The sequence below is a fragment of the Ruditapes philippinarum genome, unplaced genomic scaffold (genome assembly GCF_026571515.1).
Source record: "Ruditapes philippinarum isolate M1 unplaced genomic scaffold, ASM2657151v2 ctg1415_1_1_1_1, whole genome shotgun sequence".
In the NCBI taxonomy this organism is placed as follows: domain Eukaryota; kingdom Metazoa; phylum Mollusca; class Bivalvia; order Venerida; family Veneridae; genus Ruditapes; species Ruditapes philippinarum.
The window spans coordinates 92,106-109,660 of record NW_026861928.1 but is presented as its reverse complement, the minus strand read 5'-3'; the positions used below and the strand labels follow the sequence as shown (position 1 = coordinate 109,660).

The 17,555-nt window shown below is 35.3% G+C and overlaps 1 protein-coding gene across 1 annotated transcript in view; it reads right to left on the bottom strand.

The window, feature by feature from the left end:
• Positions 1–1,317: 1,317 nt before the first annotated feature.
• LOC132717391 (testis-expressed protein 11-like) overlaps positions 1,318–17,555 on the bottom strand; it is a 55,380-nt gene continuing 39,142 nt past the window's right edge. The window contains exons 19-30 of the mRNA XM_060700850.1: positions 15,716–15,852; positions 15,346–15,383; positions 14,955–15,041; positions 14,537–14,607; positions 14,094–14,210; positions 7,166–7,253; positions 4,556–4,702; positions 4,108–4,216; positions 3,617–3,740; positions 2,827–2,897; positions 2,172–2,265; positions 1,318–1,713 (exon numbers count right to left, since the gene is read on the bottom strand). Coding sequence (XP_060556833.1) covers positions 1,627–1,713; positions 2,172–2,265; positions 2,827–2,897; positions 3,617–3,740; positions 4,108–4,216; positions 4,556–4,702; positions 7,166–7,253; positions 14,094–14,210; positions 14,537–14,607; positions 14,955–15,041; positions 15,346–15,383; positions 15,716–15,852 — 1,170 coding nt within the window. The 3' untranslated portion in view covers positions 1,318–1,626. The remainder of the gene's footprint in view (positions 1,714–2,171; positions 2,266–2,826; positions 2,898–3,616; positions 3,741–4,107; positions 4,217–4,555; positions 4,703–7,165; positions 7,254–14,093; positions 14,211–14,536; positions 14,608–14,954; positions 15,042–15,345; positions 15,384–15,715; positions 15,853–17,555) is intronic.

The window sequence follows — 17,555 nt, the reverse complement described above, 5'->3', positions numbered from 1 at the left end:
CAGAAAAGTATATCTTTTGTAGTTTCAGAGTTATGTCCAAGACTAAGTTTAGAAATGTGATAATTCCAAATTTAGGCAAGACAGAGTTACTGTTCTTTGCACTGCACTTCTTCTCTGTGAGATCTATCTACCAATTTGCGCCGACACGTCGTCTCAATATGGTGATCATTTCTGTGACATAGTTGTAAAATCCAACTTCAAATAATGAAGTTATGGGCCAGACACCATTTTGCTGCAAGGTCATGCTGTGACCTTGACCTTTAATGTAGCGACCAAAATGTTGCGCCCGGCACTTTGTCTCCATATAGTGATCATTTCTGTGAAATAGTTTAAAAATTCGACTTCAAATAACAAAGTTATGGGCCAGACTTGATTTTGCTGCAAGGCCATGCTGTGATCTTGACGTTCAAGGTAGCCACCCAAATGTTGTGCGTGACACATAGTCTCAATATGGTGATCATTTCTGTGAAATAGTTTTAAAACCGACTTCAAATAATGAAGTTAAGGTCCGGACACAATTTTGCTGCAAGGTCATGCTGTGACCTTGACCTTTAAGGTAGCGACCCAAATGTTGCGCACGACAGGTTGTCTGAATATGGTGATCATTTCTGTGAAATAGTTGTAAAATCCGTCTTCAAATAACAAAGTTATGGGCCGGACACGAATTCTGGACGTACGGATGGATGCACTGACATACAACCCGGCGACTATATGCTCCCCCCAAAATTTTCGGGGAGCATAATAATCGGTCATATCAATAGTAAACAATTCTGTGTAACATCAAGAAAAAAATATACAAATCCTTGCATAACAAAATTTTCAATTAGAATGATAATAACAATATCAGCTAGTATTTAACCCTTAAAGCAGCAAAAAAAAACAATTCCATGTAACATCAAGAAAAAAATGTAAAGATACTTGCATTTAAAAAAATTTCATTTATAATGATAATGATAGTATTACACCATAAAAGCAGCACACCCCAGCTTGGTTTACAAATATTCTTTAAACCAAGCTCATGATAACAGCCTAGGAAATAATCAAATTAACTTGTTGCTTGTTCTATTATAACATATGACAAAATATTCATTTCAGTACTAATGAAGGTTATTCATTAATAACAGATAGGTGATCCATATCATCTGTTGAATTACTATCAAAATCAGTTGTATCAGCCTGTAAACCCCCCCCCCCCCCCCTGACCCTTGTTGGCACATCTGTTGTCTCAGCTTGATTATATGCCTGTAATATGATATCTCATGGTATCATCCACAAGTAATAAGAGGTGGGGATATAAAAAAAAGCATGCTGCATGTGAACAGTTTAAAAGTAAGGTTTATTCATATACAGAAATAATTAATACATCATATTTTTCATAAAACTATAATCTCAGTATATAACCATTAAAAATGTGCACAATCAAATGCTTGATGACTGTGGAAATTTTCCAGAAATAATATATACAATTTGAAATATCTATTTTCAGTATTTTACTGACAATGTCCATTATCAAATGATCACAGAGTTCCACTTTTTTTTTAAATGTTAAATTGAATTCATTTTGGCTATTTAACATTTGTCTTAACTTATTCCGAATTGTCTCTATAAGAAACAAAAAATAAAATATCACACTGGTACATCTAGCATTTCAAGACTGGGTCTCTTAGCTGTATTCTCAACTTTGGCCAGGATATCAGCATACACACTGCTCATCTAAAACATATATAGAATAATTCATTTTCCCCATCTTTTATATTATTAAAGCTACTTCATGTAAAACATTTATTTTAAATATCATTCTTTTTTTATAAAACGACTCTATAAAACATTGGTGTTATCTTGACAAATTTAAAGTGGCATTATGCCCATCCAAGTGTAAATTGTGAGTGCACAATAACTTCATTTTGCCAAAAATGTTTTCAGTTTTATATTTTACTACGCAAAAATAATTCATACCCATGGATATTTCTTCAAATTTTGTTTGGAATGTGTGACTATTGGTAACATTCAATTAGGCAGTCTTTTTATCATAAAATAGTTTTTATTTAATTATCTATTATTGGTCAATCAACAATCTAATAGTCAATCTCTTGTAATATATATGTAATTCAACTCAACTTGACAGAGAAAAATGAGCATAATGTCACTGAATAAACCAAGTGGTTACTTACATGATCTTGGTAGTTATTTCTGAATGTAGGAAGGTATTTTAACAATCTCATACTCATACCACACCATTTCTCTGCCTCTGTATACTTATTACAACTAATAAAATAAATGTGATAACTGTTTTAACATTTACTCTTAACACATTTGTATAATTGTCCAGCTTTTATTTTGGGATTAAATGGCCATTATGAATTTTTAAGACTTCAATTTACAGTTAAGAAAATAACAGTATAGTCAGCCTGCTCAGTCTGTATAGTAGTGTACACAGGACTGGATATAATACTATTGGCAAAGGCTAATCACTTTCATTACATGTAGGTTAAGGGTTAAATAACTTACGAATTTGCAAAATTGTCAAAAAGGTCTGGACATTTGCAGTTGCTGTATAATGTCTTATCTTTTAAAACTAAGTCTAGCTGCAACTTAGACAACACTTAACATAATTTTTGTTTAAAGCAAATAACTTTAGAAAAACATTGGATACTTTAAAACAGGATTTCAGCTTGACAAAGCTTTTTTAAAATAACCGATTAAAGTCTTTTTTAAACGTCCCCGTGTAAGAAAAATAATCCTGTAATCAAAGTTTACTGGTAATAATAAATGTTTAATTCCACAATTCCATTAGGCTGAAAAGCCCATGAGGATAATATCACTGACCTATATAAACTGATGCCACAGTTCCAAGCTTTTGTCATTAACCAGACAATCTCCATCTCTGGATATTCACCCTAGTATGTAAATATAAATCTTTGTTGAAAAGAACAAGTTCTAAAAATTATATGCTGGTTAATTTTTCATACCTTTATAATCATCTCCATGTGTTAGCATACAATTTCAATGATAGATATATATAGTCTGTAGAAAATTTTTAAAGCTCATTTCAAGATTCTAGTGACCTTGAGATAATAGAACAAACAGAGTAATGTACAAATGTATTGATGATTATTCCTAAATTGTCATTAAAGGAGCTCCACTGAGGCCATCAAGCAAAAACAATTTTAAATTCTTACACATATCAAAATGAAAAAAAAATTGCTAAAGATAATTAAAAAAATATATATTTAGAGTAAAATTGAATATCATTTTTTTGTAAATTCTCAGCATGATTTGCAATGCTTTTCATTTTCGGGTTATTTTGCACAATAAAATCATTTAAAAAACGGGGGTTAGAGAATAATCTGAAAATTTGCACAGATCTCGGGAAAAATATTTCCGTTCCCCCAATGTCAAAAAAAACTCAGTACAGTCCCTTTAAATTTTATTTAGCATTGTAGTGATATTTTTTTTTCAAAATCTGCATGGACTGTAGCAAGATAGTTATCATTTCTAGTCTGTAATCTGAGTGTGTTACTACATATGTAATAGTCTAATAGAGGATATTGTAATTATAGTTTCCAAACTGAAAAATATACATGTATAAAGGCAAACAATATCTACACTGACTAACCAGTTGTGTGGTAGTGATTAGGTCAAATATTTCCATGTAATAGTTCCATGCATCCTGTTTACCAGATATATCCTGAGCAGACCCTCCACTTAGACACAGTTGAATCAAACTGTGAAACAGTTTACTGAAATATCATAAAATATAAAGATTACATTATCAAAACTTGTTCATTCTGCAAATGAAGTAAAACAATGATAAATATTAATCATAATATAACTGACATGAAATCAAAAACATACACACTTGTTCAATATCACCTACACTACCCAATAACTGAGGTTAGAATAATTATGAACCTTCAAGCCTACAGCCAATTCCCTATTTGAAATTAATTAAAAAAAATATTTTGAGTTGCATTTTAAACTTAAATGCTACACACATAATGGGCAACATTTATTCAATTTTGAAAGTTTTCAAAATACACAAATATAGGTGATCAGCATAAAAGCAAATGATCAAGGGACAGCACTATGCACTTCAGAATGATGTACCTGCATTTTGATAGGTCTGGTTGTTTAGCCTGTAGATGTTTCCTTATGGCCACTTTCAAGGCTCTTACACCAACATTCTTGTTATGAGCTGGTGGTTCTATTGCTATAGCTGTAAAATGAATGATAGTAATACATAATATTTCTATACAATGACTTTGCTGTATGCTATTTAAATGATTTATTTTCATAAATAGACTCCTGGAGTAGAAGAACATAATTATAAACAATATCTATTTCACATTACCAATCATTAACTTACTCATTGTCCATTTGAATATTTTACCTTGAAAACAATACCTAAACTTTGTAATTTCTCATGAAAACTTTCTTGCTATATACAAATTATCATTGTTGCTTTAAATGTAAAAACAAACAAATTTGCACAAGTGTGCTTTTAGTTTCAAATGTAGACTTGTCCCCTCTGTACTTTTTCACCAAAGTAACTGACCTGCTAGTGTCTCAAATGTTTTAGGATCCGGTCCAGATGTTGTGAGTGCTTTCTCTAGAACATTCTCCACTCCAGGATCTTTCAGGTGAATACGAGCCTCAAACTCATACAATAAAAGTAGAATATCTGTCTCCCTGTTATGCGATTCTGTAAATCAGGTTATAACTTGTATACATGTATACATTGGTTGAGACTAGATAATTAAACTGTGACCTCATGTAATTAGTTTAAATGTTAATTTTCTCCTTGTAACATTATGACACATCATACAACAGAACTTGTATATCCTAAAGATATTCCTGGGCGTCTTCCAATAGCTAGTAAAATTTGCCAAACATTAAATCCCAGGTCAATATTTACAAGGTAGTCCACTGATAAGAGGCTTTGATGTTTCTTGTCATCTTAGGAGGCAAATATTCCACTTTTTGTATTGAGTCCATTAACAATATAAATAGCTTAGTTAATGTTAGTTAAGTAGATATTATTTTTTGCTTTTACACATAAAAACATCCTTTGCAAGCCAATATAACTTATAATAAAAAAACAACTTATGAAAACCCTGTCAAGGAAGCACTGGAGCATGATCATTGGCCTTATTTTAAATATATCTTAAATTCCTAATCGAAATATTTCAATGATAAAATTGAGAAAAACAGAATCCCTAAAGAAAGCCCAACACGGCAAAATTGACAATGTTGCCGGCTCCATTTGATTGAGCCTTTTCATGGACGGTACTGGAAAGTGCAAGTTACTGTCCACGCTCCCTAGCACCGCCTTAAGCAGAATTCAACATTTAAACACGAAAATGGTGAAATTTTGAATTAAGAACATCCACACATGTGTTCATACGGTCGTTCTCATGGAACCCTCAATGTGACACAGTAGTGCCATTCCATGAAAAGCGGCGTATGGTCCCAAAGTCAAAGAATGCCTGTGCCCTAAACGAGACAACAATGGGCGGATCTAAATGGAATGGAATTTTGAAAGGGGATCTGAGGTTATGAACCCTTTTGTTCTAACTAGAACTATCACTAAATGTGATTAATACCCCCACAAGACTGCTTCGGAAATGAGGATGTTACTAGTAACAGAATACCTTGTAAAAGAATTGAAATAAAGAGTTATGGTTGTGGGCAATTAAAGATAGTTGTGGTTCTAGTATGTTGCATTTCCTTTCAATGTGGTTGGCCATTGATGAAGTTTTATTGTATTACTCTGTAATAAGTCCAGAAAGACAAGGAAAAGGAACAAAGGGCAGTAACTCTATAAATACTGAAGATGGAGTTATAGTTCTTGTGCACTACACTTCCTCTTATTGTGCTTGACCATTGAATGAAGTTGTTTTGAATTCCAACCAGTACGTTTTAAGTTATGTTCCGGACAAGGAAATGTATCAAAGGGCAGTAACTCTGTATTTTGTCAAAATGGAGTTATAGCTCTTGTGCACTGCACTTTTTTTTAATGTCCTTGACAACTGTATGAAGTTGAATTGAATTCCAAACAGTAGTTTTCAAGTTATGCTCTGGACAAGGAAAAGTAACAAAGGACAATAACTCTGTAATTAATCAAGATGGAGTTATGATTCTTGTGCACTGCACTTCCTCTCAATGTGCTTGACCATTGTATGAAGTTATATTGAATTCCAACCATTAGTCTTCAAGTTATGCTCCGGACAAAAAAAGCAATAGAAAAGTAACAAAGGGCAATAACTCTGTAATTAGTCAAGATGGACTGATGGTTCTTGTGCACTGCACTTCCCTTTATTGTGCTTGACCATTGTATGAAGTTGTTTTGAATTCCAACCAGTAGTTTTCAAGTCATGCTCTGGACAAGGAAAAGTAACAAAGGGAAGTAACTCTGTAATAAGTCAAGATGGAGTTATGGTTCTTGTGCACTGCACTTCCTCTCAATGTGCTTGACCAATGTATGAAGTTATAATGAATTCCAACAATTAGTCTTCAAGTTATGGTCCGGACAAAAGAAAGCAATGGAAAAGTAATAAAGGGCAGTAACTCTGTAATTACTTTAAATAGAGTTATGGTTCTTTTGCACTGCACTTCCCCTTATTGTGTTTGACAATTGTATGAAGTTGTTTTGAATTCCAACCAGTAGTTTTCAAGTTATGCCCCGGACAAGGAAAAGTAACAAAGGGCAATAACTCTGTAATTAGTCAAGATAGAGTTATGGTTCTTGTGCACTGCACTTCCTCTCAATGTGCTTGACCATTGTATGTAGTTATATTGAATTCCAACCATTAGTCTTCAAGTTATGCTCTGGACAAGGAAAATGCAACGGATGTCTGGACCGACCAACCAACTGACCACCGGGCGACTCCTATATACCCCGCCAAACTTCGTTTCTGGGGGTATAATAAACTGAGTTTAAGTACGAGTCTGAAACATTTTTACAAGAAATGAATCCTTTTTTATCGCACAAGTCAATTATAACCTATACTTGTAAAGTGTTCAATAAAGATATTAACTTGTACATTTATTCACATATCTTTCCTATCTTTTGGAACCAATGTCAAACAGTGACTACTTTTCATATTTCTAAAGAAAAAATATCATTCTTCCAATTATCAGAATTATGTATAATTTTCATATATACCTGGCATTCCTATAAAATGCTGCCTTATTCTGCCATACAGTTCTCTACAGGCACCCAGATGTTCAAGGCACTCTTCTAGCACACCTTTCTATTAAAAAATATTTCATAATTGTAAATAACTTCTTGCTTGAATTCAGTAACATTGGTGACAAATAAAATTATATAACAGGCACATCAATATTTTAATGTTCGAATGGTAACAAAATGTATTCAAATAAGTTAATTTATGAATACATTTCAAAATGATAAATACATATCTTGACATTCCATGATTATCAACCATTTTCCATTTATTTTATCATACGAAAAAATGAATAACAAATAGTATAGTTTACACTTTTATTCAATCAACCTTAACATCAAAATGTTCCCAGATATTAAGATTGGAGAAATATGGCCACTTATATAACAGGGAATGCCATAAAGCAACTGTTATATGATGTAAATATTCCATCAGCTGAGAGTTAAAAAGATGTATGCAAATAACTGGCAAACCAACGAGCAAACACTGTGCGAATAGTATATTCAGCAAAACTGTTACGAATAAAGCAAGCTAGACTCACGAGAAAACCAAAGCAAGCGTAACAGAAACAAGGCAAGCTAGGATTGCCAGACTACGTGTCATTTGGGCAAATCCTAGAAACGCAACTTGACTTAAAATATTGAAGTCCTTCTTGGCAAGCGCACAGTACTCCAGGCTAGATATATGACCAAAACTAAAACTATGAATGACAGGTTATGAAAACTAGTCGTATTTGCCCTGAAACCGACGGGAATGAGGTCATGACCCCGCCACCGATATCGGAGAAAACACGACCAGCAGATAAAAACTTTATGACACAAAATGCAATGAAGTTTTGGTTCGCCTGATAAACTCTCAGCTAACAGAATTTTTCCGCCGTAAGTGACTAACTTAAAATGAGTGTTGCAAAGACGTAATACTAATTAATGTAATATGAATAATGTAATATGAATAATATAAGATACCAATCTATATTAAAAGATGATTACAGCTTTCCAGTATTTAAAAAAGATAGAAAGAACAAGATTTACGACACTGACATTGTCTTTATAAAACACCTTTAAATTATATATTGATAATGTTCATTGACAAATTCTGCACACAGAGGTTGATTCATGGAACTGTTATGCTGTATCCAATGAATTTTCTTGTTCTTTGCCTACAGGTATCTCATATTTGATGTGACAGGATCTTAACTCTGAAAAGATTAAACAGAATGCAGCAGAGAAAGAACACATATGTACAAGAAACATTTAAATAAGATTCAATATAAACACATCTTAACACCAGTACTATTGGGTGGGCGGGAAGGGAAAAATTAATCTAAAGTACTTGTAGAACTGGCTGTAAGCTAGCTGTTCGGCGAAAAGAGAGCGATGCACGCCTTTCCCGAACTTTTATACGGTTAAGCTTGTCTGACTTATACCCGACTTACTGAACTTAACCCAACTATATTAAATGAATGATGGGAACCAGACCGTACCTACGACAAATGCCGAAGAAATCCAAATAACCCACAACCATACCGAATTGTTCCGAATGCTATGAACTGAGAGCTTTGACGACAAATAACAGTATTTTCTTGAAAAATAAATGTAATTATTGACATTCGTAAATAATTCTTATTATTTTATCATACGAAAAATGAATAACAAATAGTATAGTTTACACTTTTATTCAATCAACCTTAACATCAAAATGTTCCCAGATATTAAGATTGGAGAAATATGGCCACTTATATAACAGGGAATGCCATAAAGCAACTGTTATATGACGTAAACATTCCATCAGCTGAGAGTTAAAAAGATGTATGCAAATAACTGGCAAACCAACGAGCAAACACTGTGCGAATAGTATATTCAGCAAAACTGTTACGAATAAAGCAAGCTAGACTCACGGGAAAACCAAAGCAAGCGTAACAGAAACAAGGCAAGCTAGGATTGCCAGACTACGTGTCATTTGGGCAAATCCTAGAAACGCAACTTGACTTAAAATATTGAAGTCCTTCTTGGCAAGCGCACAGTACTCCAGGCTTGATATATGACCAAAACTAAAACTATGAATGACAGGTTATGAAAACTAGTCGTATTTGCCCCGAAACCGACGGGAATGAGGTCATGACCCCTCCACCGATATCGGAGAAAAACACGACCAGCAGATAAAAACTTTATGACACAAAATGCAATGAAGTTTTGGTTCGCCTGATAAACTCTCAGCTAACAGAATTTTTCCACCACAATAAATTCAATTAAATTTATCCCCCAAAAATTCGAAACTTAATTATTTTGTGCAATGTTTTTTAAAAAAGCGTCCTTAAGATAGTCTAAATAGAACTCAAGGCCCACATCATTTAAGTGGATACCGTCCTCACGCCAAAACCCAGTGGCTGAATCTATATCCGGGGATATTATATCGTGTTTGCCAGAAGAGCGAACCAAATATCTCCCCAAGCGATTAACTCTCTGTCTTTTATTTTCAATGGTCTGCAAGCCCTTAAGTGCGCCAGGCCACACACGTCTCTGGAGGATATCAATCCAAATAATTGTAACAGTCGAAAAGGCTGTACGCAAATACCTGACCTCACGAGATATTATGTTTTTAATTTGGAATATGGATTTAGAGGTCAGGTCATTCCCGCCAAGGTGAATTGCAATAATTTCTGGTGGGGTTGAAAGCAGAACTTGAGCTTCAATGGTACGACGAAATGACAGCCATCGAAGACCCCTAACAGCCCACCAGGCAATCACCTTACCTGGCAAGTGCAGATTGGTCTTTCCAGTGGCTTTAGCTCGTATACCAGCCCAGTACGGGATTGAATCCCCAAGAACCCACACATCTAAATAGAAGAAAAATACAAATACATCACAACAATTTACTTAGGCGCTGCGTGACCTTAATCAGAACAAGCTACTGACGAATATACGTTTTATAACAATCAGAGGACCAACGGCCCATTTTCTTTATAGTTTCCATGGTAACCCCTGATGCAGCTAAATCAGTTGCCCTACCGATCCTAAAACTGTGTGACCTATAATGACCAGCCAGAAACAGTGTTTTAGAAATACATTTCTTAAGAACGAAAGAAAATTGTGATCTTGTAACCGGTAAACTGTTAGAATGACAAAATAAAGGACCGCCAATAGACGGCCTAATTGCTATATAAGCAGATATTGCTTGAACAGGGCAAAGATAATGATCGATGCTCGGAATTTTCAATTCAACTTGCTTACCCCGTTGATTATTTTTATAGTTTTGTAGTTTAACCAATATGTAAGTATTGTTTGACAATTTAATGTCCCTTAACTGTAACTGACTGTCCGTACCTGGCATGGGAGCAACTAGCTCACTGACTCTAAAAAGCCCAAAATATGCTAGTGAGAATAGCGCCTTAAGTACTGATTTGTTGCAACATGTTGTAATGCCGCGCAAACTGCAGTAAGTACATTAAATGTCAACGGGGCCCGCTTGTCCTTTGTACGGCGTTTCCGGTGTCAACCTTCCAGGATTTTCTTCACAATGAAATTTTGAGCAATATCGTAAAATTCTGACAATTTGTGATAATAATTTAAACCAGAAATGTAGGATGAAATGCTTTTAGGTGAGAGCCCCTTTTCAAAACAATGAGCTATAAATAAAACCACATGCCGAACCGGTATTGGCCATAAATTTTGGAATTCATATTTCCTCCTAAATTTTGTAAACATACTCAATGCTACTTGATAAGTCTTAAGAGAATTGTGTGCTATTCCAGACCGTAATAACTGCCCGGCTCTAAATTGAAGATATCCCACAGAAAGGTCGGCACAAGGCGAGGTTCCGAGTCGGCCTCGGGAGCGAGTAGCCTGAATCGTTCCCCCTGAAATCGAGATAAAGCGTCACATATATTATTGTTGTAACCTTCCACGTGACAGCCTTTTAAAAGGACATTCAGCTCTAAACACCTGAGAGTTAGAATCCTTACTAAATTCATGACGCGATCCGATTTTGAGGTTAGTTTACTTAAAATATGCACCACTGAAATGTTATCACAATTTACTTTAATCTTTTTGTTTTTTAATTCCGAACCCCATATAAATAGTGTGACAACGATAGGAAACAATTCTAAAGATGTAATATCAGATGTTATCCCCGAAGTATGCCAGGAATCAGGCCACCTTGCATTGCACCAATGACCTTGAAAATATATACCAAAGCCCATGCCATGACCACCGGCGCTGTCAGTGAATAATTGCACGTCCTCATTTGTAACCCAATAGCGGTCATGAAAAACGGAAATTCCGTTTAACTTATTGAGAAAAGACAACCACATTTCTAAATCTAAACGAGTGTTTTTATTAATACGAATATGATGGTGCGGTTTTGAAAGGCCGCACGTTGTGTTTATAAAACGCCTAATAAACGGTCTGCCGACGACAATTGCGCGGCAGCAAAAATTCAAAGATCCAATTAATGACTGCATTGCTTTTAGCGTTGTTTTAGATTTTGATAACAAGTGAAGAATTTTTTCTTTAACTTCGTTTAATTTTGATTGCGGTATTCTGACCACCATATTTTCGGTATCGAGTTCAAGCCCAAGGTAAACAATTACCTTAACTGGACCGAACGTTTTATCTTCCGCTAACGGAACGTTTAATTCGGACATTGTTGCCTTAAATGATTGTAATGCCATAATGCAGTCATCTGCTGTTTTCGCCCCTCCTAAAAAATCATCAAGGTAGTGAATAAGCATTGGCAACTTCATCTTAGATTTAGCTAAAAACTCTAAAAAACGAGAAAATCTCTCAAATGTTATGCAACTTATTGAGGCACCAAAGGGAAGTGCCTTGTCAACGTACAAATTGTCTTCAAAACGAAACCCTAATAATTCAAAGTCGCAGGGGTTAATTGGTATAAGACGAAATGCACTTTTATGTCTACCTTAAACAGATTACAATTCTTTCCTAAATCTTGTACCAATTTGACGGCTTCATCGAAGCTTGTATATTGAACCGAACATAGGTTTGGGTCGATATAATCATTTATAGACTCGCCCGTGGGGTACGAAAGATGATGAATCATACGAAATTCCCCAGGGTTTTTCTTCGGAATGAGACCTATCGGGGATATAACCAAATTTGAAAAAGGGGGGTCCTTGAAAGGTCCCGCTACTCTACCCGCTAAAATTTCTGTGTTGATTTGTTTTTTAATTATTTGCGGATTTAATTTTGCCGACTTAAGATTTGGTGAATCCCGAGCTTTGCGGGGGCCGCTGTATTGTATTCGAAAGCCGTATTTGAAACCATTCAACAAAAATGAAGCCTCATTTTGATCATAAAATAAAAGATATTTTTCCAACATAATGACATTAATTGGCGATATTGCTAGACTAGTAACATCTAAATTTCGGGGATTATTTTTGCTGTTGACCTCTGCCTCGACCATTGAATGGACGAAAATAAGGCCGCCCTCTTGATGGGCCAGCTGACTGAAAATTACTCTGCGGTGCGTTTTGCTGACTAGGGCAGACTATTGCTGGATGCGAATCGCCGCATATTTTGCAAAGATGCACAAATCTGCAATTCGGCCACCTACAATTTCCTTGATTAAAATCTAAGCATTTGAAGCTAAACGAGGTTGAAGACCTAGGACTGTTCCGCACCTGCATGCAACGCCACCAGAGGTCGTTATTGATCACTGACCAAGGGGAAGGCGAGAGTGCCTGACGGATACGGACCTGCTCGTCATAGGTTCTCCATGCGTAACCTCCTTGATGTGCAGCGCATTCCCTTATTGTGAACAAATAATGAAGAAGATCGTATGTTTTATCAGCATGTGTAGAAAGATATACGGACGCATAGATGATAAATGCATCTGTCCAGCGCTCAATAGATTGGACTTTATCCTTACATTCACGTTTCGATGTTTCTAGATGACCATCGGAACCTACTAACCTTAAAACGCTACCACTGCAAAATTCTGACAGCTCAACCGCTCCCTTTAAAAGAAGGGCTAAATTAACATATTCCCCCTTACAGATCTGTTGCTTGATGGAAGACGGGACATGAGCTGCCAAATCATCCCCTGCTAAACGTACTTCAGGCTGGATATGCGAGCCAATTTGCTGGGTGGACTGAATTACCGGGCAATTAGGAACGTCAATGTTATCGACAGAATCGCCAGTACCGGAAGTATTATTGCAAGCACATTGGCCACGATGTCCATCAAGAACATTTCTGTTTCTATTTTCCGGGGGCAGAACACCAGAATCGCGAATTAAAGTTTCAAAATCAATAATCTGAGAGGACCTACCCGCATTAGGCTGTAAAAGGCAGCTGTCCTCGTTGTCTGCTAAGGCATCACATGCACGCTTCCTGCCTCGTGTATGGCTATCAACGGGAGCTGGTGATTCAACGCTTGGTCCGGGTTGTCGGCTGTCCGTATGGCTTGGGGAATTATCAACTGCATTCCCATCCCTGTGTCGAGGGGCAGCATTTCTCCTGCCTGAATGGCTTCTTGTTCCAACTGAGGGTTCGACCCTTCTCTTAGAAGAACGACCACGTGGCATTGAAAAATTAATCTAAAGTACTTGTAGAACTGGCTGTAAGCTAGCTGTTCGGCGAAAAGAGAGCGATGCACGCCTTTCCCGAACTTTTATACGGTTAAGCCTGTCTGACTTATACCCGACTTACTGAACTTAACCCACCTACTATATTAAATGAATGATGGGAACCAGACCGTACCTACGACAAATGCCGAAGAAATCCAAATAACCCACAACCATACCGAATTGTTCCGAATGCTATGAACTGAGAGCTTTGACGACAAGTAACAGTATTTTCTTGAAAAATAAATGTAATTATTGACATTCGTAAATAATTCTTATTAATTCACTTTGATTCAGACAATTTGTTATATATAAACTGATACCCTTTTATCCTCCTCATTTGTATTTCTGGCAACTTGTAGGCAAGCAGCTGCAGACATTAGTATACAAGTCATTTGTCTTGACTGACAACTTTCATCCTGGGCATTCAATGACAGCAACTGTAATATATTTATATAACCATATACCTAGTTGTAACTACTCAATAAATTACTAGTAATTTGCTTCTAACATTTAGCAATTACCAGATTTTATAAAATACAAAAACAAAATCCTTAGTAAATACAGCAGTTAAGGTCTTCACAAGTAATGCTGTTCAGGTGCTTATAATGTATTAGAAAAATTATATCTTAAAAACAAGACAAATTGTATCCCTGGAGAGAAAAAAAATCTCACACAAGTTTTCCCTATGAATTTCTACCCCTGCCTGTAACAAAATGTTTTTTTCAGAGGGACATTTCCTGTGAATCTCATAGATTTATATTACCTGTGAACAAAGTGTGTAAAGTTCCTTCATTTGTAAAGGCTCATCTTCATACTGTAATGCCAAATTCCAAGCTGAAATATCAATACAAATTTCATTTTTCTTTAGCAAAATCATTTAAAAAAATAATAGCAATGTTAGTAAGAAATTCATTTACTTTTAATTTGATGCATCACATATTTTTACCTTTCCTACAAAAGAATCTCTTAAACATTTATGCACAATATATGTGCCTTAAAAGCTTACTGGATACATAAAAAAATTCAATGTCCCTTTTGTAATTTGAATGGCAAAAAGTCAAAAAGAGCCAAATATGTGCAGTTGACCAATTAAAAATTTGGCCATGATAGGGTCCTAAATGGAGTAAAAGGATTATTAATCAAAACACAGTGAGAACTATACAGCCTGTGAAGATATATACCTATTTTCATGAGCCAGTTGGCCTCATTCTGGACAAACTGATTTCTGTTGTTATCCTCATCTTGCAGCTTTAAAAGTTTGTTGTATCCTGCAATGTTAACAAGATCAGATTCAGAATTACAATGCAAACAGGGCATTTTTTTACAATTTACATGATTAACAGACAATAATTTCAAATTCATTTTTTTCTTTTACACTGAAAAATTGTCTTAATTGAACATGCTTATGCCACAACTAACCAAACTAGTCACAGAAAGTTAACTTATACATTACAAATATATCAGTGTAAGAGCTAATAAAGATGAATTAAAAGAATGTGTGGCATTGCAATATTGCAAGTTTTCTCTTTGTTTACATTATAACATACTATAATATCAGCAGATGAAAATTACCCATTCTGATGTAAGATATGATTTCAAAAGCTTCGTTTCTGAAACAAAATCAGTACAATATCTATTAAATAAAAGGGTTATCAATCACTGTAAAAACATAAATTTTTCTCATAAGTGGAGCAATAAGTTACAAGAAAACAATGTTTTTCAAAATAAAAAAAATGTTTTGTCAATGGTGTTTTTGTTCTTTCTTAAACTGAAATGAGTAGGTTTGGGTTTTTGAAAAATATATAAAAATACAAGAAAGTGCATTTGTACTAATGGAAAACAAAAAATAAATACTTGTAATTCAAAATGGATATATTGTCATTCAGACACATGTATTGACAGATTCATCATAAACAAAATGTAAGCCTGTTTCCATACCTACCTGTGCTCTGTAGATTTGTCAGCAACTGACAGCTTAAGTCTAATAAGACATCTGAGAGATGTGAGCACCTGTTCAATATCTGTGCTGGTATTGCTAAGATGTTCCAATGCTACACAAGCTGCTTCTGTCTTGTCAGTCTAGAGAAAACCACCATATGTAAACAAGAGGGCCATGATGGCCCTGAAGTCGCTCACCTGTACATAGGCCCCCGGAGCGGGGCCAGTTTAAACCCTGGGGCTTTTATTTGAACAAACTAATGGTAGACAACCATTAGAAAATGTTTCATGCTAAACAAAAAATTCTAAGGTCTAGCTTGTTGGGATTTTTAAAAGAAGATTTTTTTAAGTTTTTTCTTTACACATATAGTTAAAAACGATGACACACCTGGGGCAGGGCCAGTTTTGACCCCAGGGCTTTTATTTGAACAATATTTGTAGACACTTACTAGAAAATGTTTTATGCTTAATATCTAAACTCTAGCTATTCGGGTTTTTTCAAAGAAGATTTTTACTCGTATAAGGAAAATTAATATCCCCTGGGGCGGGCCAATTTTGACTCCAGGGCTTTTATTTGAACAAACTTTGAAGACACTCACTAGAAGATGCTTCGTGCTTAATATCTAAACTCTAGCTATTTGGGTTTTTTCAAAGAAGATTTTTTAATTTTTGCTATAGTTTTACACATATAGGGAAAATGAATGACCTCCAGGGTGGGGCCAATTTTGACCCCAGGGCTTTTATTTGAACAAACTTTGTAGACACTCACTAGAAGATCTTTCATGCTTAATATCTAAACTCTATTTGGTTTTTTCCATAGAAGATTTTTTAAGTTTTTCCTATACACATACAAGGAAATTTGGAAAATCAATGACCCCCTGGGCTGGGCCAATTTTGACCCCAGGGCTCTTATTTGAACAAACTTGGTAGACATCCATTAGTACATGTTTCATGCTAAATACCTTAGCTCAAGCTCTTTGGGTTCTTTAAAAGAAGATATTTAAAGTTTTTACTAAATGCATATGGGGAAAATCAATGACCCCCTGGGGCGGGGCAAATTTTGACCCCAGGGCTTTTATTTGAACAAACTTGGTAGACACCCATTAGAAGATGTTTCATGCTAAATATCTTAGCTCTAGCTCTTTTGGTTCTTTAAAAGAAGAATTTTTAAGTTTTTACTATATGCATATAGAGAAAATCAATGACCCCTTGGGCGGGGCCAATTTTTACCCCAAGGGCTTTTATTTGAACAATCTTGGAAGACACCCATTAGAAGATGTTTCATGCTAAATATCTTAGCTCTAGCTCTTTTGGTTCTTTAAAAGAAGATTTTTTAAGTTTTTACTATATGTATATAGGGAAAATCAATGACCCCCTGGGGCGGGCCAATTTTGACCCAAGGGCTTTTATTTGGACAAACTTGGTAGACACCCATTAGAAGATGTTACATGCTAAATATCTTAGCTCTAGCTCTTTTGGTTCTTTAAAAGAAGATTTTTTAAGTTTTTACTATATGCATATAGGGAAAATCAATGACCCCCTGGGGCGGGGCCAATTTTGACCCACGGGCTTTTATTTGAACAAACTTGGTAGACACTCACCAGAAGATGTTTCATGCCAAAAATCTAAGCTCTAGCTCTTTGGGATTTTTAGAAGAAAATATTTTAAGTTTTTTTCTTTTGGTTGCCATGGCAATCAGAGTTCTGCATGGAATTAAATTCTTTGAACAATTTTCAAAGGTGACCACCAAAGGAACATTCCTGTGAAGTTTGGATGAAATTGGCTGAGTGGTTAATGAGGAGATGTCATTTTAAGTAAAAGTTTACGGATGACGGACGGACAAC